This window comes from Neomonachus schauinslandi, chromosome 14 (assembly GCF_002201575.2).
Source record: "Neomonachus schauinslandi chromosome 14, ASM220157v2, whole genome shotgun sequence".
NCBI lineage: Eukaryota > Metazoa > Chordata > Mammalia > Carnivora > Phocidae > Neomonachus > Neomonachus schauinslandi.
Window position 1 is genome coordinate 40,436,040 of NC_058416.1, and position 21,654 is coordinate 40,457,693.

A 21,654-nucleotide genomic window follows, 5' to 3' on the forward strand; every position below is an offset into this window, starting at 1 on the left:
TTTCAAATGTACAACATAGTCATTTGATATTTATATACATTATGAAATGATCATCACAAGTCTAGGCAGTTAGGAGCTCTCATCATACGAGTTGTTACAATATATTTGATTATATTCTCTATGTATAGCATAGAGAATATAGTCTTGTATATTTTGTAACTGGAGGATTATACCTCTCAATCCTCCCCTCACCTATTTCGCCTAACCTCCTAGCCCCCTCTGGCAACCGTACCTATGAGTGCTTCTGTTTCGTTTTTTAGATTCCACATGTAAATGAGACCGTATGGTATTCTGTCTTAACCTGTCTTACTTCCATTAGCATAATATCCTCTAAGGTCCATCCATGTTGTTGCAAATGGCAATATTTCATTTTTTTATAGCTGAGTAATATTTCATCGCACACACACACACCACATCCATTTATCGATGGACATTTAGGTTGCCTCCATTCTTGGCTTGCAATGAACACAGGAGTGCATATGTTATTTTTGGATAAATACCTAGAAGAGGAATCACTGGATCTTATGGTATTTCTATGTTTAATATTTGAGGAACCTCCATACTGTTTTCCATAGTGGCTGTACCAATTTACATTCTCAGTCTTGGAAGACTGTATGTTTCCAGGAATTTATCCATTTCTTCTAGGTTGTCAATTTGTTGGCATATGAATTGTTCACAGTAGTCTCTTATGATCATTTGTATTTTTGTGGTATTGGTTTTAACTTCTCTTTCATTTCTGATTCTATTTGGGCCCTTTTTCTTTTTCTCTTGATGAGTCTGGCTGAAAGTTTATGAATTTTGTTTATCTTTTCAAAGAACCAGCTCTTGGTTTCTTTTCTATTTTTTTTTTTAATCTCTATTTTATTTGTTTCTGCTCTGATCTTTATTTCCTTCCTTCTACTAGCTTTGGGCTCTTCTTTTTCTACTTCCCTTTTTTTTTTTTTAGATTTATTTATTTATTTGAGGAGGGGGGGCAGAGGGAGACAGAAAATCTCAAGCTGACTCCATGCCCAGCTCAGAGCCTGATGTGGGGCCTGATCAGGACCTAAGATCATGACCTGAGCTGAAATCAAAAGTTAGACATTTAACGGACTGAGCCACTCAGGCACCCCTCTTTTTCTAGTTCCTTTAGGTGTAAGGTTAAATTACCTATTTGAAATTTCTCTGGTTTCCTCAGGTGGGCCTCGATTGTTATAAAATTCCCTCTTAGAACTGCTTTTGCTGCATCCCATAGATTTTGGAACATTGTGTTTTCATTTTCATTTGTCTCAAGGTACTTTTTGATTTCCTCTTTGATTTCTTCATTGGCCCAATGGTTGTTGAGTAACATGTTTTAGTCTCTATGTGTTTGTGTTTTTTCCAGTTTTCTTCTTGTGGTTGATTTCTAGTTTCACACCACTGTGGTCAGAAAAACATGCTTGATAGGATTTCAACATTAAATTTATTGAGACTTGTTGTTTTGTGGCGTAACATGTGATCCACCCTGGAAATGTACCATGTGCACTTGAGAAGAACATGTGTTCGGCTGTTTTTGGATGGAATGTTCTGTAATAATCTATTAAGTCCATCTGGTCTAATGTGTCATTCAAGGTCAATGTTTCCTTATTAACTTTGGGTCTAGATGATCTATCCATTGATGTAAGTGGGGTGTTAAAGTCCCCTACTATTATTCTATTACTGTCAATTTCTCCCTCTGTGTCTGTTAATATTTGCTTTATATATGTAGGTGCTCCTGTGCTGGGTGCATAAATATTTACAAGTGGTATATCTTCTTGTTGAATTGACCCCTTTATCATTATGTGATGCCCTTCTTTCTCTCTTGTTACACCTTTTGTTTTAAAGTCTATTTTGTCTGATATAAGCTACCTCAGCTTTCTTTCTGCTTCCATTTATAAGGAATATGTTTTCTATCACAGACTTTCAGTCTGTGTGTGTCTTTAGATCTGAAATGAGTCTCTTGTAGGCACCATACAGGCAGGTCTTGGTGTTTTTTATCCATTTAGCCACTCCGTGTCTTCGGATTGGAGCATTTAGTCCATTTACATTGAAGGTAATTATTGCTAGGTATGTATTTATTGCCATTTTGTTAATTGTTTTCTCATTGTTTTTGTAGTTCTTTGTTCCTTTCTTCTTTTCTTGTTCTCTTCTCTTGTGATTTGTGACTTTCTTTAGTGTTGTTTGGAATCCTTTATTTTTTGTGTATCTATTATGGGTTTTGGTTTGTGGTTACTAGGAGGTTCATATATAACAACCTATATATATAGCCATCTGTTCTAAGTTGGTGGTCACTTAAGTTTGAATGCTTTCTAAAAGCACAACATTTTTGCCCCTGCCCCTCACGTTTTATGTTTTTGATGTGATATTTATATATCTTATTTTGTGACTTCCTTAACGAATTATTATAGATATGGTTGATTTTACTAGTGTTATCCTCTTCTACCTATCTTGTTGCTGTTCCTTTTTGTGGAGGCTCTGTTGACCTAATTTCTAGGTCCCCTTCACAGGGAATTATTCTATATACAGTTGTAGATTTGTTGTGTCTGTGGAAGGAGGTGAGATCAGGATCTTCCTACACTGCCATCTGAACCCTCCTCCTAGTTTTATTTTATTTTTTAGTTTGCATAGTAGGGAACTTGAAAGAATAATGGGTAGTGTAGAATAGGGGGAATTTGAACTCTCTTCTCATCTCATCTCTACCCAAATCTACCCTCTCATTCTCCAATCAGCCAGGTAGCACCAACTTGAATGATGAAAATAATTCCCATGAAGGTATAATTTTGATGTGAGACCTAGAAGTGTTCAGCACAGAGCAGGAGCGCAATAATATTAGTTGAATGAATGAACGCATAAAGGCTTAATCAACCAGAGAGATATTTGCAATTTCAAAAGAATAGAGATAAGTAAGACGAATCCCTAATCAGAACCTCTCACTATTCGTCTATCACCATTTCTCAATAGGGGTGCTACTGGCATTTCCAATAAGAAAAAAATATTAATGCATGGCCAATTTTTCTTGAAGGTTCTGAAGAATGCTGGAGGCTTACCATCCCTGGATTTGAGGTATTAAATACCAGTATAATCCCGGGCCTTGTGACAACCAAAGTACACCTTTCAAACCCCAGGCCCCCAATATTTTCTTGAGAACCATTGCTCCCAAACCAACCCTCCTGCCGGGCTGCACCCTCCCTCCCCTGTACTCTCTGTACTTTTCTGCCTGTCTTTGATCACAACATCCCAAATTCCGGAACATCTCCTTTTAAAAAAAAAAAAAAAAAAAAAGGAAAAAACTGTTCCTAATTGGTCAACTACTATCACTTCTTTCTTGACCCTTTCCTGACCAACTCAACCAAAATTCATCTTTTTATTTTCTTAATGATTTGAACACCTCCCTAAAAATGCTTACTTGTTAATTAGCCTTTTGTGGCTTCCATTGGTATCAAGAAGGCTGCACTCATCTTTCTCCATGGATTTTGTCTCACATTCTATGTTCCAGCTACAGTGAAGTCCTTCACTTCTTCCAAAGAACCCACACCCTTGTTTTCAGGCCTTTGCATATACTCTTTTCTCTACATAGAACATTCTTCTCCCTCCTTCTCTTCATATCATCTTCTCACTAATTTATAATTATTCTCAGATCTTGGCTGGGATGTTCGGTGTTGGAGCTCCTTCTGTAGGCTCCATAGTATTATTTGTTCTTTTATCATTACTCTTCTTACTATAACCCAATTGGAATTTAGACATTTACTTGTTTACTAGACCATAAACACCATGAGGGCAGAACATGTCAGGCTTTTTCATGGTCTCCCAATGTCTAGTATGTTGTTTAAAATTGAGCAAGGCATTACTAAACAGTGGTCCTATATGGTTAGTTTCTACATAGTTTTTCTTGTGAGCATCACCATATTACCATTAGATTATGGTATAAATCCTGCTGTTCTACTTTCTTTTACTTTAGTCACTAAGCTTTGCATATAATAAAAATCTCAATAATTTTTAATAATTTGAAATAAACAAAAATAGTACAATGTCATATGTGGTATACATTTGATAGTTTAAGATAAACTTAACTAAGAAAACAATCTCTCATATATGGACTATATGTTTGAAAAGTGTTATTCAGCTTTTAAAATCTGTGGCACTTTGAAAAAGTTGTGATTAAGAAATGCTCAATTTGATCTAAAGCTCATTTATGATTTCAATTAAGGTTTCTGATTTTTCTATAATTTGGCGGTTTAAAAAATACCAAACCCTATTCAATGTGTAATTTTTTTCCATATAAATATTTGTATGCTTCATTCATGAATACACTGTTTTGTAAAATTTAAACCAGTAATTCTCACTCTTATAGCTGTCTGATAATTAGATTAACTGCAAAGTTTCTATCAGTACATATTTCTGGACCTCAACCATGGGGATTTTATTTTATTTTATTTTATTATTTATTTATTTATCTTTTAAAGATTTTATTTATTTATTTGACAGAGAGAGACACAGAGAGAGAGGGAACACAAGCAGGGGGAGTGGGAGAGGGAGAAGCAGGCTTCCCGCAGAGCAGGGAGCCCGATGCGGGGCTCAATCCTAGGACCCTGGGATCATGACCTGAGCCGAAGCAGACGCTTAACGACTGAGCCACCCAGGCGCCCCAACCATGGGGATTTTAATTTAGCTCATTAAGTATGTCTAGGATTGGGGAGAATTTAGCCCAAATGAATGTGCATACCTTTTTGTACAGTACTTCCCTCTAAGTTTCTTATTAAAGAAACTTGTTAAGAGTTGACATTTTCCCATAACCTATTAATTTTTAGAAACAAAAGCAAATGTGAAAGCACATGTTTCTAAAATCCCTGCATATAACTGATTACTCTTATAAGCTTCAATATTTATCATCTAATTTATGCTTGAATTTACTCTAAATTCTATTATCCAGTTGTATATTAAAACATCAAGCATAACTCCAATGTTATTGATAATTTGTAGATAGCTGAACCTATTTGTTAGGGTTTGAACTGTGTCTCCTAAAAGAAGATATGATGAAGTCCTAACCCCCAATATCTCAGAATGTAACCTTATTTGGAAATAGGGTCTTTGTGGATTTAACCAAGTTGAGGCCATTAGTGTGAGCCCTAATCCATTACGACCAGTGTCTTTACAAAAAGGGGAAATTTGGACATAGACTCAGACATGTGCAGAGGTAAAATGATAAGAAGAGATTTAGGAAGAATGTGATGTGAAGTTGGAGGATAGCAGTGAGGCATCTAAAAAGCAAGGAATGCCAGAAATAGTTGACAAACCACCAAACACTAGGAAGAGGCAAGGAAGGAAACCTACAGATTTCAGAGGGAATATATAGCCCTGCTGACACCTTGATTTCAGACTTCTAACATCTAGAACTGTGAGACAATAAATTTCTACTGTTTCAAGCCACCCAATTTTTGGTACTTTGTTACAGCAGCCCTAGCAAACTAATACACCAGTAGATGTAACTGTTCGTAATACAATTTGTTATCACTGAATCCTTAAAATGTAGTTTGGTTTTTAAAAACAAGCTTACTTAGTCAAAGGCAAAACGGAGGCAACCATCAGAAAATCTACCCCCCCCCACCAAGTGCCCTCTTTAGCAGTCTGGTGAAGCCTATGGACCCTTTCTCAAAATAATATTTTGAAATTTATAAAAGAAAAAAAACCATTGGATTATGAATGAATTCCAATACAATGAAATAGTCAGAATTTAAGAAACACCAATTTGTGATGTAGTGATATCATGTACTTCATTATCAACACATTAATAATAAGATTTAGAAGTCTGTTAGTGATGACAACAAATGGTATTTTCAGATAACTGTAGTATGATGTGACAACATTTGTGACAAAGTCACAGTTACTGCTAATGCTAAGGCAGTGTCTTTCTTACACTCAGAATTTAAAGAAATGCTAAATTTCAGATAGAGATTAGTAAACATAGATATGTAATTTATTCCCAGTCATGTCTAAGGACCCTCTGAATTCTATCTGTGGAGCATTTGGTAGTTGGTGGATCCCAGGTAAAAAACTTTTGAAGAGGAAAGACTGTCATGAAATTGTTTCTATTTTCCATTTTGTGTTGGTGCCACTCAGTATCTCCTTTCTTGTGTGTCTCCCTGAACTGCGGAGGAAAGCTAAAGATCACAGGTCATAGACTCCCTTGCAGCTAAAGTTTTAACTGTGATTTAAGTTCAATCAATCAGCATTTACATAAGTTCTGAAAGAAGGAAGTGAAGTAGAAGCTGTATGTATGCTGGCGAGCCTAGTATGTGGGACACAGTTGGGTTTTTGCAGCAATCTTATTACTGCAAATAAGATTGTTTTAGTGTCCACCACTAGATTACTGGGTGCCAAGAGGCAGGGTCCTGGTACATTTAGTTGGCAGGCATCCTAGTAAATGTGGCATGGTTCTGGACCTGGCAGCAAAAGTAGCATCCAGATCATGGCAATTTCTACATTGTGGGATTGGCAGTGTGGGTTTCTGATCGCCTTAAGTGCTTGGGTTTGGCTGTGTGGCTTGGAAGTCATTACTGACAACTCTAAAGTCCGTTTCCTCAATCCTTCCTATAGTTATGCAATCAACTTAATGCCCTGAAATATATCCCTTCTTGCTTTAACTAGCTAGAATGAATTCTGTTATCTGCAACTGAACTCTGACCCGTGCAGAATACAGTTTATATTCCCTTCTATAAAAGACCCATTTCCTCAAGAACTCCTTCTGACAGATGAGTTGCTTTCCATTCTTTACCAAAGAGTATACTTTCAACTTCAAACACCCGGGGGGGGGGGGGGCGGGATGGTAAACTGTCCACTGTTCTTTGACCAAAGATAAACATACTCAAATTTGTATCACAAAAAGCATAATAGAAAATACAAAGAATGGCCTAGAATCTGTTCCAGTTCGCTTAGTTATAATCACCTCATAAGTCAGTTATTGCCTGATAGAGTAAAAATACTGGATTGTTAAAATAGAAAATATGCATAAATTATTAGCTATTTCTCCATAAATATAAGTGACTTGGCCTGCTTGTTATACCATTTGAGAATTAAGAAGATTCTTTTCCTATGTGAAAAGAATTTAATATTTAACCCTCAAAGTAAGCCAGGTGCTATTAGCTTGGTAGTCAACTTAGCCAGGAGGTATCACAATGAGGGAATAGTTGCTCTATTATTTTGGAGGCCAAAAAGAAAATCCTAAATTGTCAGAGAAAAGTTTTATTAACAAAATGAACTTGACTGAAAATACCTCAATGACTTCAGCAAAATGAAAGCGATAAACAGAGCATGAAAATGAACTGGTGTGCCAAAGGTCTGGAGGTCTTAATTATGCTATTCCAAGTGAGAGTTCACCAAAATCCCTAGATTGGATTAGTCATTTTTTTTTCCTGTGATATACACACATACACAAAACAGGAAAAAATATATATTAACATAATTAACTACTACTAATACTATGTAAATATATTAATATAAAAATAGATATGTATTTTTTCCCCTCCTCCATTGCAACTCTGGGAGAGAGAAGGTACCCTTCCGGAAGTTAGAACTTTTATTATTTATTTATTTATTTTTAAAAGATTTTATTTATTTATTTGAGAGAGAGCGGGGGGAGAGAGAGAGAGTGCGAGAGTATGAGCAGGGGGAGTGGCAGGAAGAGGGAGAAGCAGACTCCCCGTTCAGCAGGAAGCCCGACTAGGGCGTCGATCCCAGGGTCTTGGGATCAACACCGGAGCCCAAGGCAGACGTTTAACCCACCGAGTCACGCAGGCGTCCGGGAAGTTATAACTTTTAATATAGGGAACGAACTTGTGTGGTTTTAAAAAAATTTTTACCATTATATACAAAAACTGAGTATGATTTTGTATCTAATCTCTCTGAACATATGTTTAAGTCTCAGGAAGGTGAACCCGCACTTATATCAGGATAATAGCTGTCACTTTATCAAAACCCATTTAGCAAAACCCCATAAGCCTGATACATTTCTTAATCATGTGCAATTCCTTTACCAAACAGAAAGCAAAGATACTTAAAATCCAATCCGAGCACTGAAACCAAGAATAAGAAATGTAGCTTTAGAGACCCAACATTATTTTCTAGCGGTTCAAGCCCTTTTCGTTAATAACGTCTGGAAAGCCAATTTGACTGTGGCTCCGCACTTTTTCTGTCACCTTTTAAAATGAAAAAAATCTTCAAACTATTACATATTTCATTATCTTTAACACCCGGAAACAGCTTTAGAACACCAATTTTGTGAACTTTAAGTTAAAACTATCTTTATGTGGGTGATTTTGACAATAATGTGGCTTTAACACACAAAAAAGTAAACTCTAAAATTTTTACTTTTTTTTTTTTTTTTAAACCCTATTTTTAGCCCTTTGTTGCCGTCTAGGAATAAAAGCGTTTCTCCGCTTTCTCCGGTTCACTGCCGCGGACCGGATCGTGGAGAACTGCCCCGAACCTGCAGGAAGGCACGGCCTCTGCCTCTCCCGCCTCCATGTTGCCGGTCGGAGGGAGAAGGCAGCAAACAAAGCCCCGATCTCCAGGAAAGGTGCTCCGCGCTCCGGGTCCACGACACCCACGGATCACAGCCAGAAAAGGCGCTAGAGCCGGAGTGTGGCGGCCGAAGAGCAGCACTGCAGGCAGGTTCGCACACGCCCGCCAGCGGGCTTTTCCGAAGCCTCGGGGTTCGAGCTCGCCACAGCCTGCCCAGCCCTTCCCCACCTCGCGGCTCAAAGAAGGAGCGCCCCGCGCGGGGCTCTGTTCAGGCGGGTGCGGGCAGGTCGCCGCGCGAGCCCGGCTCCCGCCCGCGCCCGCGCCCGCGCCCGCCCGGGGCTTCGCGACCTCGCTGCCCGCACCTACCAGGAGAAGCAGCGCGGCACCCTCCGCGCTCCGCGCCATCGCGCCCCCGCCGCCGCCGCCGCGCCCTCGCCTCGGGCTGCTAGCCCTGCTCGGCACCCCAGCTCCCCCGCGTCCCCGCCAGCGCGCGCCCCCGGCCCCGCCCCGGAGGGCCCGCCCCGAGGGCCACTCTCCGCGGCCGCCGCGCCGCCCTGCCCAGGGGCGCGGTGCCAGGTGCGGCCGCCGCGAGAAAAATGGAACCGGGAGCCCGCCCGAGAAGGTGGCGCTGAGGTGGGAATTCCTCGCAGGAGGGAGGCGCGCGGTGGATTCCCGCCCCTCGTCGCTCACGCACCTGGGACCGGGACGTCCCTGGGCTGGGGAGTTTGGGTGGCAGGCCCCGCCCCACCGTCCTCTCCTTCCCCGTCCCCTCCTCTCAGGAGAGTGGCCAGGACTAGGGAGCTTCTGGGTCACCCGGCGGGGACTCGGCCTGCGTAGCGCGGGCCGCCGAGCCCCGGCCCAAGGGCAAACCTCAACCTCCGCAGCGAGACCTGCGGTGTCCGGCGAACGCCGCCCCCCGGCCGCCTGAGGCCGCTCAGGGGTCCAGCGCTTTGTGAATGTGCGCGGGCCCGGAGCTCAGGTGGCGCCGAGGAGACTGTGGCGCGCGCACCTGAGTCCTCAGTGCAGCCAGGGCTGCCTGGGGCCTGCTTTCAGGGAGCTCAGGTTCTGGAGCAGGATTTAGGTGGCTGGCTCTGCGAAGGCTTCTTGCTTCTCCCCAGTGCCTCTTCATTGCTTTCAACAGGTTTGCATTTTATCTGGTTAAGGGAGAAACAGAAAAATCACAGATGATCTAAAGGGACAGTCCTTTGACTCCTTGTTAGCTAGACACAGCTAGGAGAATATTCTAGGGGTGTTAAGGGGAAGATAGACTCTTCGATATGATATACAAAATCTCTTACACAAAGAATAACTAGAGGTCAGAATCCTTGCTCCAGTAGTTACTAGCGGTGTGACCTGGACAACCTTTCTGTGCCTTAGTTCCAGATCTGTTTAATGGGATTAATAGCACCCAACACATAAGGCTGTTGTGAAAATTAAACCAGAAAATCCATGTGAAGCCTTTTGTGGTGTTTAGTACATCAGGTTCAATAAATGTAGATGCTAGTAGTATAATTATTATTGCAAGTGTAAGTGTTAAGTTGAACTCTTCTTGAAAAACGGAGACACTGGAATCAGCACCAGGTTAGGAAACGTCTAAGAAAGGTTAACTGTTGATGTTGGAGTAGTGGAAGAGGCTATGAAGTATAAAGGGTTGGTATGCTGCTAGAAAGAGAAGTTTAGCATTCAATTTGAACACAATAGCGGAGTTCCTTCTGTGGTCAAAAGGGCCCTCTTGTTCCTCTCCCAGTTTATCCTACCCTTCTCGCCCCAGCTCTGATCTTGCCAGTTTTTCAGATTCCATACAGTTGGCATCTCCTCTTTAGTCCCTTTCTTCCCTAGCTGCCAAGGACCGCTCCCTCTGAGTGGAGAGAACCACATTCTCCTCTATTTGGTTAGGGCTTAACTGCTGAGTGACTTGTCTTCATAGTATTATTTAAGTGTTAGTGATTAAGTTAGCAGAGGACTAAGTATCTAGGAAGAGTGTTTAGTTGTCTGCTGTGTTTCCAGTGCCTAGAACAGTGCTGAGTACCAGGGAAGCTCTTAAGCGTTGGATGCATAATTAAATCAGGAGAGAAGTTTGTATTCTAGTTTCCATTCCTTTCTCTTGAGCTAAATGTGGATGGTAGCACCTTGGTGATAATTCTCATTCCCCATCACTCTGGGAAAACTAAATGAAGAAGGCAGGCTTTACCAAAACACTTTTACAAATCAACCCTGGAGACTGTATATAAATCCTACCTAAAATTAGTGCTCTCGCACCTGAGACCTATAGGCAAGTATTTATGCCTCATTATCAAGAGTTTGGTTTCCGTTTAGTAATGAACATAATTGTAGCTTCCAGAATGAGAAATAGCTAAGGCAAATTTTATTTCTGTTGGATTGTTCATCTCCCCCAGAGGCTGACAAAGTCAGTTTCAGTATTGTATTCTTTCCTAAGACATTTATTCCAAGGCTTTGAGAGAAGGTGTCAATACCTGCATTATCCAGTACTATAGTATGTCATTCTTGAAATCATTCCCCTTTAAAAATTCTGAAACTTATGACTCAGTGAGTTGAAGGCACTTGTTGAGAGTCAGATGAAACACAGCTAGTTCTCTAGCTCCTGACTTCTTTCTCCTGGCATGAAAGTAAATCTGTTTCATAAATCTCTGTACACAGGAACAAACACCGTTACCAACGAAGCACTTGATTGCCTTAAAATGAACTGAGTGTTAACAAGATGTGAAAGATTTCACGTACAGGGTTTTCCCCCTAAATTAGTTGAACATTATGGTAAATGTACTTTTCTTAAAACATGTACTTATAAAAAACAAAAACAAAAACATGTACTTACAATGTATCAGTTTGAATTATACTTTGTGCAAATAATTAGCTTTAATGTCTAGATATATTCAAAATACCTACCTGAGTTATGTTTCCCACAATACTTTACTTTACACATACACACAGACAAGAATAAGCTTCAAGTGATTGGCTTATTAGAGTCATCTCTTAATATTATCTACAACATAAAAATTTTGTAGAAACAAAAATTAATGTGTCCTTTATTTACTATCACTGGCTCTTTATTCCTGACACATTCCAGCATCAAATAACACTTTATGCATCAACAGTTCTTGGAAAATAGTTTGATAGATGACTGACCCTTTAAATCCATTGAAAATCCCAGTGACTGTATGAGAATGTCAAAGAGATGAGAGCTAAATCAGGTGATTTCTGATTTCTAAATCATAATGTATGGCCATTACAACATAAAAAATGGTCATTATGGTCAAGAGGCTTACTTATAGAACATCTTAGATAAAGGGTATGTAGGTAAGGAAAAAAATATGAGATACTTCTACATAATGTGAAAAGGGCAGTAAAAGAAGGAATCTCTTCTGGTGTAGCTCCACTCACTTATTCCTTCATTTATTCAACATTTAATTTGTCCCTGTTCACCAAACATTTCATTTGCATTTTATTGGGAATACAAAGATAAATAAGTATTTCTTCATCCCAAGAAACAAAAATAGGTACTCATGAAATAATATAACTACAGAACTTATAAAGTATTATAAACGCAGTGGTAGAACTATATGCAGGGTATAATGAAAACCTAGGATTTGCAGTGTCCCTAATTCACACTGAGGACCATGATATTAGAGAAGGCTTTCAGTAGGGACTATGGGGGTGGTGTGGTGACCTGATTCTTAAAAGATGAGTAATTGTGAAGGAGACACTGAACCCACCAGGACAGAGTAACTCAAAACATAGACACTGTTGGTGGAGAGTCAGGGGCTTCAGATTTCTGTGAAGAAAGCATTATTTTAATCACATTAACACAAACAGGGGAGTCAGAAGTAAAAGCTTTTTTTTTTTTTCCCCAGTGAAAATTGTATTGAGGTATTAGAGCAATATCCAATTAGAAAAGTCTAGCAAGTAGTTTGAAATGAGAAGGAAAATGCAATTGCAGGTAGATTTAGGAGGCGGAAAGAGTCACCTAATTTTCTTTCTTTCTCCATCCATTTCTTATTGTCTGCCCCCCTGTTAAATGCTTATGGCTTTTGAGTTCTTTCCTTTCCTTCTTTTCTTCTTACTTGGTACTGAGATGATTCTATGGGCACTCTCTTAGTGCAAGCTTTCTCTCCTGAGCTTCAAACATGGGAATATTACCATTTGGATATTTCATGGGGACCTCAAAGTACCATCATAATTTTGTAGGGATGTCAAACTCACATACTGACAAAAAAGAGTTCTGCAACCCTCTACACCTGCCCAATTCAAGCTTATAGCTTCCTCATATGCCTCTCACATGCCTTGTCAACTTGGCCACCCAAGCCAAGAACATGAGAGTCATTCTCAATTCAACTTTTTCCATACTCTCCATCTCCAATTAGTTACCTTTCCCTTCATTCTCTGTGGTTCTGTTTGAAATGATTCACACAACCTTTGTAGCTGCCATCACATTGTGGCTAATGCTGATTTCATCCATGTCTGCTGCTCCACCCATTTCTCTTTCTCAAGACTCTTAGTACTTAGAAAGCAGAGACCATATCATATTTATAGTGGGCCCAGCCCCTCGTATCCAGCAAATATTTGATGATCAATAAAGATTTGTTGAACTGAGCCCACACACTAGAAGGAACTGATTATAAGCAAAAAGCAGTAATAAGGGAAGGTGTTTGAAATATGCCCTGTGGATGAATTAATGATGGATCTGGTCAGAAAATGTTGATCTGGGATTTTGTGTGTGTGTGTATGTGTGTGTGTACGTGTGTGTGTGTGATGCACATGTGTACATGCATGCGCACATATACATGCACATGTGTTGGTCTGTGTATGTGTGTTTCCCCTAACCACACTGCAGCTCAAGAACAGGAGAAGGATGGCTTACGGTGATGTGAGTTAGGGTTGCAGCGTGGCCTGGCTGATAGTTAAGAGGTGTGTCAGTATACACGTAGAACTGAGTGTGGCACGAGGGGATGGACAGGATGAAGCTGGAGGAGTTTAGGGGCCAGTTGAGAAGACAGTGTATTACATTGGGTATGGAGAAATAGGAGCTGGGGAAGGAGCCCTGGTCCTTTTCCACGGAAGCCAAGGCATCTTGGCACTAGAGTCGGGATGTTGAGATTCTCATGGACTTTCCAGTTAGATGGATCAAGAGCCACCTCCACCTTGGGCAGTGAGAGAGGAGAACTGGCTGACCTGGGGTGGAGGATGGCTTCCCTGCCTTCCTGAACTAGAATTTACAGAGTAATAATCCAAGCCTAGCAGACTGCAAGCCCTGTGGTCTAGCCCAGAGGAGCCAGCACGTCCTTAATGAACACTCACCACACTGGGGCAGTAGCAGTCAGCCCTGGGAGCACAGCTGCAGACACCCACACCCCGAGAGAGCGAGGGAGCCCCATGCAGTGAGTCACAGTGTCTAGCTGAGTTGTTCCCCACAGGCTCCTCCTTGTGAGTCAATATACGGGGACTGGCTGTTTGGATGCAAAGTCCCCGAACCAAATGGCTGAAGGAGAGCCTTACCATTGTTCACAGGGCCTAGGAGAATCAGTGGGGGGATGCTACAGTCGCAAAATACTATTTGGCTCAGCCCAGAAACCAAAATTGTCTACTCTTGGGCTTAGTAGAGTACTGATGACATCTTAAGAGGTTTTTTTTTTTTTTTTTTTTCCTGAAATGAATCACACTAGTTTTAAAATGTGATAGGACTGTAATAATGCTGGATCGCAGGGTGCCCAAAGCAGCAGGGTCTGGCCTCAGCAAGCCTCTGGGGTCCCATCAGATGCCCCTCCCTCCCAATGACTAATGTCTGGAATCCTTTAGCTGAAGGTCCCCTTAGCTGTTACATGCACCGTCCTGGGAGGATGGCATGTTAATCTCTTATCAGTCATTTACGCCATAGCAGATACCACAGATTGGCCAGGCATGCTCCACCTCAGAGCCTTTGCGCTCTCTGTTCCTTTTCCCTAGAAGGTTCTGTTCTAGACATGTACAATGTTTACTCCCTCACTCTTCATTTTTGTGCCCCTCAAATATTACCTTATCAGTGAGGCCTTCTCTGAACACTCATTTACAAATCAAATTACTCCCACCCCCAGAGCTTCCCATGTCCCTTCCTTGTTTCATTTTTCTTCCTGGCACATCACAATCTAAAAGATTATGCCTTTATGTATTATCTGTTGTCATTTACTAGAATGTAAACTTCATGAGGGCTGGGGGTTTTCTCTGTGAACTGCTGGGTATCCAGCACCTAGAACTTTGCCTGAGCCTTTGTAGGTCTTCAGTAAATATTAGTTGAATACGTGAATGAGTAAGTGAATACATCTTTGAGGATATTTTGGAGGCTAGGGTGTGGGTGTGCGCACGCGTATGTGGGTGCGCCTTTAAAGTGAGAGTAAAGGGGAACGAACAAGAGACAATTATACTCCTGGAAGGATGTCAGTAAATGTCTCCAAACTAAGGTGGACAAAAATCACTTTCCCTCACCCTTTTATTAAGGATGGGCCTTGCTAAGGCCGGCTGAACAGCGTAAAGTGGAGTTCAGAGGCCAGTGGAGAACATTGCTGTGTTAAGACTTCCTTTCTTGCAGGGGGGACAAAGTGTAAAACCATAAACCAAATGGAAAGTCTCTTTCCTTCTGGAGGTGAACAAAGCAAGCATTCATTACCAGGAGTGTGACACTTGGGAATGTTGATTTTATCTGCCCAACTACATTTTCTGTTTTTTTTTAAGTTGGCTCCACACCCAATGTGGGGCTTGACCTCAGAACCTTGAGATCAAGAGTTGCATGCTTTACCGACTGAGCCAGCCAGGTGCCCCCCAACTGCAGTTTCTGGAAAAAAAAATTTTTTTTCAGAATAAGTTTCTGGGCTTGGTTTTTACCCCAGGATTTATTTATGGGAATTCTTGGAAAGATAAGGAAAATAGCAGTGGCTGGGGACGGTCGGAGGAGAGTATTTGGTTGTTAACAAGAGCTCTGGGCTGGAATCCATCCCCAGCATGACAGGACCTGCCGGGCTTACAGGCAGGCATGGGAGTGTTTACTGAGGGTGTCAGGCAGAAACCATCAAGCTGACTCAATGTGACTAATGAGCCTACGGAGATACACAGAAAAAACCCTCAGAAGACAAAAAAGGAGTATTGGTTTCTTGGCAGTTTGTTTCATTCATGTGCATGTAGACAAGGGATGTCCTTAAGTGTAAGGAAAAACTGAAAGAGAAGCGATTCAATAGTTTTGGAGAGCAAACTTGGAAGTGTAACAATGGTTGTTAAAGATCTTTCAAAATAATTTGGAGTGATAATTATAAATACTTTAGTAGAGAGAAGCAGAATCTCAAAAACAGTGAACAATTTTCATTTTAAAGAAAAAGCAAGGATTCGAGGAAATGAAATCACTCATTTTCGTTATCTTTCAGAATTCATCTTGGTGGTGGTGGTTTCTTATTTCAGTACCATACCTGTCGATGTAGTAATCTGTTAATAATCAAGCTCTGTAATTTGTGAGTGGTTTACTTGTTAAAATGATTAGAGCACATTTAAAGTTATTCAGTAATGATGTTACTTACTTTCATTTTGACATCCATCTCCGGTGGAGAGAGTTGATTCCAGCTGGGAAGGCCAGTGCAGCCTCAAGGTGATCTTGTCCAGGATGTGAGCTTGTGAATGTCGTCTGTCACACGTGTCATGGAGAAAAAAAATATGGGGAAACCACTATTTTGGAACACGTTTATGTGAGCTGTGCTGACTAAAAGTTATAATGTTGTTATTCTTGAGTCCCAAATTAGATATCGTGAATGGCAGATTATATACGTGTAGTAACTTTACTTTTGTAACAAAAATAATTGAAAATCTCTTAATATGATAAATAATAATTTAGTTAACTCAGTTACATCTATTACACACCCAGGGAATTGGAGAGTTGAAGCAGTCTTTCAGATATAAGAAGAGAGATTCAAAATGTCTCTAGTGCCTGAGCATTTTAGGAAGATGTTTGTTTTTAAACCTGTTTTGTTTGAGCTGTACATTTTTTGTTTGTTTGTTTTTGTTTTTGTTTTGGCAGTGGACCGAATTTGAATTTCATCTCCCTCTCTAGTTCCCACTTAGAGATTTTATTAGACAGAAATATGTTCAAATGCTAAGCAAACCAGTTAAGCAAAACGTTGATACAAAGAAGGCAATGGGAAAAAAAATTGCTCTTGATAATTTAGCTTTATTTTTTTTCTCATTAACCTATGTTTTATTTTGAGTAAATTCATTATTCATTATTTCACATTATAAAAATATTATAATTTAGCTTTAAATATCACAGTAACCCTTACTAGCTTCTCTAAGGACATTTGTGGTTAAAGATATTTTTTTAATTCATAATGATCATTATGAACATTAATATATACCTTGATAGCAGACCTTTTGTTTGACTAGGCAATTGTCTGCTAATTTACTATGACTTTTTTTTTTTTTCAGGTGGACCTCCCAACTTTTACTGAAACAATATCTGAATGATGTCATACCTTTGGGGGAAGTCACACCCATTTCATGTAAAATCAGCTACAATAGAGGTAAGTCAGTGAACAAAGACTTCTTGTGACTAATACTTCTACGGGTATGAAAGAGGAAGAGAGTGTATCATCATAGTTCTTTCTTAATTTTAGAATTAGAGCATTCATCTGAAGTCATCAGGACATTTGATGACAAGTCAACAAATTAAGCAGAGCAGTATTACAGGGAAGACTTAGAGGTGAACAAAGTAAAACCCACGTGAAAGCTCATGTAAGGAATTGCTTTATGGTTCATAAAAGTGCCATTTTGAGTTGCCATTATTTGGCACTGTGGGAGAATCAGTCTACATGTTAGAATTTTCAATAGTTGGAATCTTAAGTCTACAGAGTATGGCTTATGTTCTTTATACCTTAGATTTTTCACCTCAGGAGTATGGATAAGCTGTCTGAAACAAACAAAAAAATCAGAGGAAGACTGTGGCTTCTAGGTTTTTTGTTTTTTTTTTTTAAAGATTTTATTTATTTATTTGAGAGAGAGAGTGAGAGAGAGAGCACAAGAGGGGGGAGTGGGAGAGGGAGAAGCAGACTCCCTGCCGAGCAGGGAGCCCGATGCGGGACTCGATCCCGGGACTCCAGGATCATGACCTGAGCAGAAGGCAGTCGCTTAACCAACTGAGCCTCCCAAGCGTCCAGAGGTGACTATTAAAATAATCCATTATGCTGAAAATTTGTAGTAAAAGAGGATAAGTCAAGCATTTATTTGTCTTTCTAGGAGGAGTTATTGCATGTCCTAGTTGGTGGAATAAGTCACCCTGTGTGTGTGTGTTTGTGTGTGTGTGAGAGAGAGAGAGAGAGAGAAAGAGAGAGAGAAAAAGATGGTTTTAGGAAGAGTGAATAGAATTTTTTTAAAGAAATATTTCAGAATAACTGCCATTCTATGCTTGATTTTTAATAATGATTTTGTTTAGTTCATTGTTGGGACATAGAATGATGATTTCTTTTGACATCTCATCATCAATGACCTTATAATGATGGGAAAAATATTGCCCTGTTAAAAAGTATTGCAAACTAACTTCTTTTTTTTTTTTTAAGATTTTTATTTATTTGACAGAGAGAGAGAGACAGAGTGAGAGGGAACACAAGCAGGGGGAGTGGGAGAGGGAGAAGCAGGCTTCCCGCCAAGCAGGGAGCCCGATGTGGGACTCGATCCCGGGACTCCAGGATCATGACCTGAGCCGAAGGCAGTCGCTTAACCAACTGAGCCACCGAGGCGCCCTGTGGCTTCTAGGTTTTGAGGAATAATAAGATGGTGGGACGTCTATGGAGCATGTCATTTACTTTTATTTCTTAGAGACTGGATGCATTAGGTCAGTTCATCAGAATGTGAAACCCGAGTCCCAGGTATGTCCTGTAGCTCTACATGAACAGATATCAAATATGTGATTTGAGGGACGTTGGAAAGTGTCTATGCTTAAAACACCTCACCTCCTGACCTGTGACCTAATGGTAATGGACTTTCACTTTGTTTTCTAAGTGAGCAGGTAACGTAAGTATTGAAGATATATACTCCAAGGAGGAATAATAAAGTGCTTCTGTGATTTATACTTTATCTTGAATTAACTTATCAAAACAATTTAAAAACCTGTGAACTCGTTACGTTCAGCATTTTAAAGGAAGCAGGAAGCATATCGTGTTCTAGAAATAAGGTAAAAAAAAAATGCAAAGGAAAAGAAAAATTTCATGTCCTTCCATTTTATGTTGGGTCAGCTAGTTTTTGCAAATAAATCTCTTTTTCACGTGGCTAGCAACTTGGCACCATATATCATAGAAACTGAATGTTTCTATTGACATTACCTAGCAAATGGATACTACCCGAGGTTGGGTTAGGAGCATCATTCCTTTCATGCTAATTTTCAAGTAACTTATTTTCCCCAAAGCCACCTAGCTGCCCTATTCTACTTGGTGGAAATGATGTAATTAGAACTCTTAGGGGGTGCCTGAGGGGCTCAGTCATTTAAGATCCAACTCTTGATCTCAGCTCAGATCTTGATCTCAGCGTCAAGCCCATTGGGCTCCGTGCTGGGTGTGGCAACTACTTAAAAAAAATAGAACTCTTAGGGAAAAAAGCCCTCCACTCTGCCTTTTTCCAAGGAAGCTCAACTGAAAAATTATAATCACCTGGTGATCCTCATCATTTTGGCTACATAAGATAACAATTTGATATGAATGGATTCATCTCTCTTTGCTTGTGTGTTCAGAGGAGTTTCAGTGTGGAGTGGCCTAGACAGGACAAGCCTTGTGAATGAGGCAGAAGATTAGTGAAAAAGAAATATTATAGTGGCAGTTTGGAGTTGCAGGAAGAGAATTAACCTAGTCAATTCCTCACTCTACCTTTGATCAACAAGTTGCTTTTCAGCCTGTTTGAACGTCTGCAAAGCAAGGCTTAAAATCAGATAATATAGATGTTTTGAGTTTGTATGGTTTCAATACTTTGTATGTCAGTACTCTTAACTTTGAGTTCATTTTGAAGATTTAAATTATAATGATAAAAACAGTAAAAAATAACAATCTTCATGAGCACTTACTATGTCCTAAGTGCATGCTTGTAACCTCTTTTAAGAAACCTCATGATATAGGTAGGGACTGTTATTTCCATAATAATAGTCCAGAGAGGTGCAAAGAGGTTAAGTAATTTGCCCAAGGACACACAACTAGTAAGTGGTGAAGCTGGGGTTTGAACTCAACTAGTTTGTCTTCAAACCTTCAACTCTTAACTGTTAACTTAAAACACACAATTAAAAAACAAACCACATTAAAAAATTCAAATTTATCTTTTGTTAATCATTAAAACATAATACAATTATTTTGATTGACTAATGGTTGGAATGACATTTTATAATTTTCTCATAGGCCCTCGAGTAGTAGCTTTGATTTTGTGCAAAGTTTAGCAGGTTTTCTTTGTCCGACAACTCGATGCTTCCTATCAAAATATTCAACAACATCTCCTGACTTGTTCTTTCAGTGGAGACATCCTTTCCTAGCCAGAATTGGCAGAAGTAGCAATAGCATGCATTGGCTTGTTCTGGAGGCTCGGGTGTGAAATAGGGTTGTATAGAGTAGAAGAGCTTCTATCATCTTGGCAGCAAATGTCTTTGTTGTTGGTTTGTCTCTTTGAAAGAATTTCCAAAGACCAGTACAACAGACCCTTCTGTTGCAGGGTCCAAGAAAATGTAAGGAGGAAAAGTGGCAAGTTAGAAAATCAACTTCTGTTTCAACTGTAGCAGCCATAACTTGTGAGGAAAAATTCATAGCAATTTATAACAGCTGAGAGGAAGAGGGAAGACGCAGGAAGAAATATTGTCGGAACTTATTAGGCTGAGTGTTTATTACATACTAATTTTTTTGTCATGTAAGAAGTTGTACATAATGAATGTGTATAACTTGATGAGTTTGGAGGTAAGTATACACCTATGAAACCATCACCACAGTCTATGCCATGAACCTATTCATCCCCTCCAAAAATTTTCTCCCTCTCTCTTATTATTATGATTATTAGTGACAAGAACACTTAACATAAGATTTACCCTCTTAGCAAAGTTTAGGTATACAATACAGTATTGCTAACTATCAGTTCTGTGCTATACAGTAGATCTCTAGGACTTATTCATCTTGTCTAAATGAAACGTTGTGCTCTTTGACTAATCCTTCCACTTCCTATGACACAGTTTTCCACTGATCTAAAGTTGTGGATGTCAGCCCTGGATGAGAATAATTAAGAGTTTGGTCAAACAAGGTCTTTTCATTATGCCTTACTGAAGAAAATTGGGTGGAAAATCTAGGTGAGGCTGTTCTTTTTGATAATAAATCTAGAGAGCAGACTCTGCATGCAGAAACTTTGTATCTGCAACATAAACCAAGCATCAGTGTCTGGTCCATGGGTCTGATGATGGAAAGACACTCCTTCAGCTACACCAAGCTACTTGCTTACCTGAGGTGCGCACACACGTGTACGTGCATGTGTGTGTGTGTGTGTGTGTGCATTTTACCTCCAGGTCAGGACCACATAAATCTTACTATCAACATAGTCAGTTGGACATGGGGAGACATGACTGAAGTTAATCTCACTTTTTGTGTTTAAATACTCATTTTTGACTTAGTGACAATGCCTTTTTGCAGGAGTAGAAACCATATCATTATCCCATTTAAATAGATACAAGATTACCTGATTCTGTGCTGCTTTATAATTAAGAGAGTTCTTTGCAATCCTCTCTTGGTTATGAAAGAATATAAATACTTCCTCTGCCTTCTGAAGAAATGAGGACATACATATTCTTTCAATCTCACTGTTTGCTTATATTAGAATTTGCCGCTCTGTGTTTTCACACAACTTTTACTGTTTGCTAATTTAATAAGGACAAATTCAGCACACAGAAAACATCAGAGATGTTCCAAGCATAAATTTAAAAATATGATGGCACTTCATGGAATAAAAGTGGAGAGGGAGATAGTGTTGAGGAGTAAAATAGTTGTAGTTGTTCAAATGTGTTGTTTTCCACAAATCATGGAAACACTGAAGTGGAAGGACCCATTTAAAGTTATCATTTAAAAAATATGAAACGGAATAAAACAAAAATCAGGATCTTAGATACAGAGA

General features: G+C 39.8%; 1 protein-coding gene across 1 annotated transcript in view; it reads right to left on the minus strand.

The window, feature by feature from the left end:
* DSG2 (desmoglein 2) overlaps positions 1-8,958 on the minus strand; it is a 48,193-nt gene extending 39,235 nt beyond the window's left edge. Inside the window, exon 1 of the mRNA XM_021686281.1 lies at positions 8,881-8,958. Within this exon, the coding sequence (XP_021541956.1) occupies positions 8,881-8,919 (39 nt within the window). The 5' untranslated portion in view covers positions 8,920-8,958. The remainder of the gene's footprint in view (positions 1-8,880) is intronic.
* Positions 8,959-21,654: the final 12,696 nt, after the last annotated feature.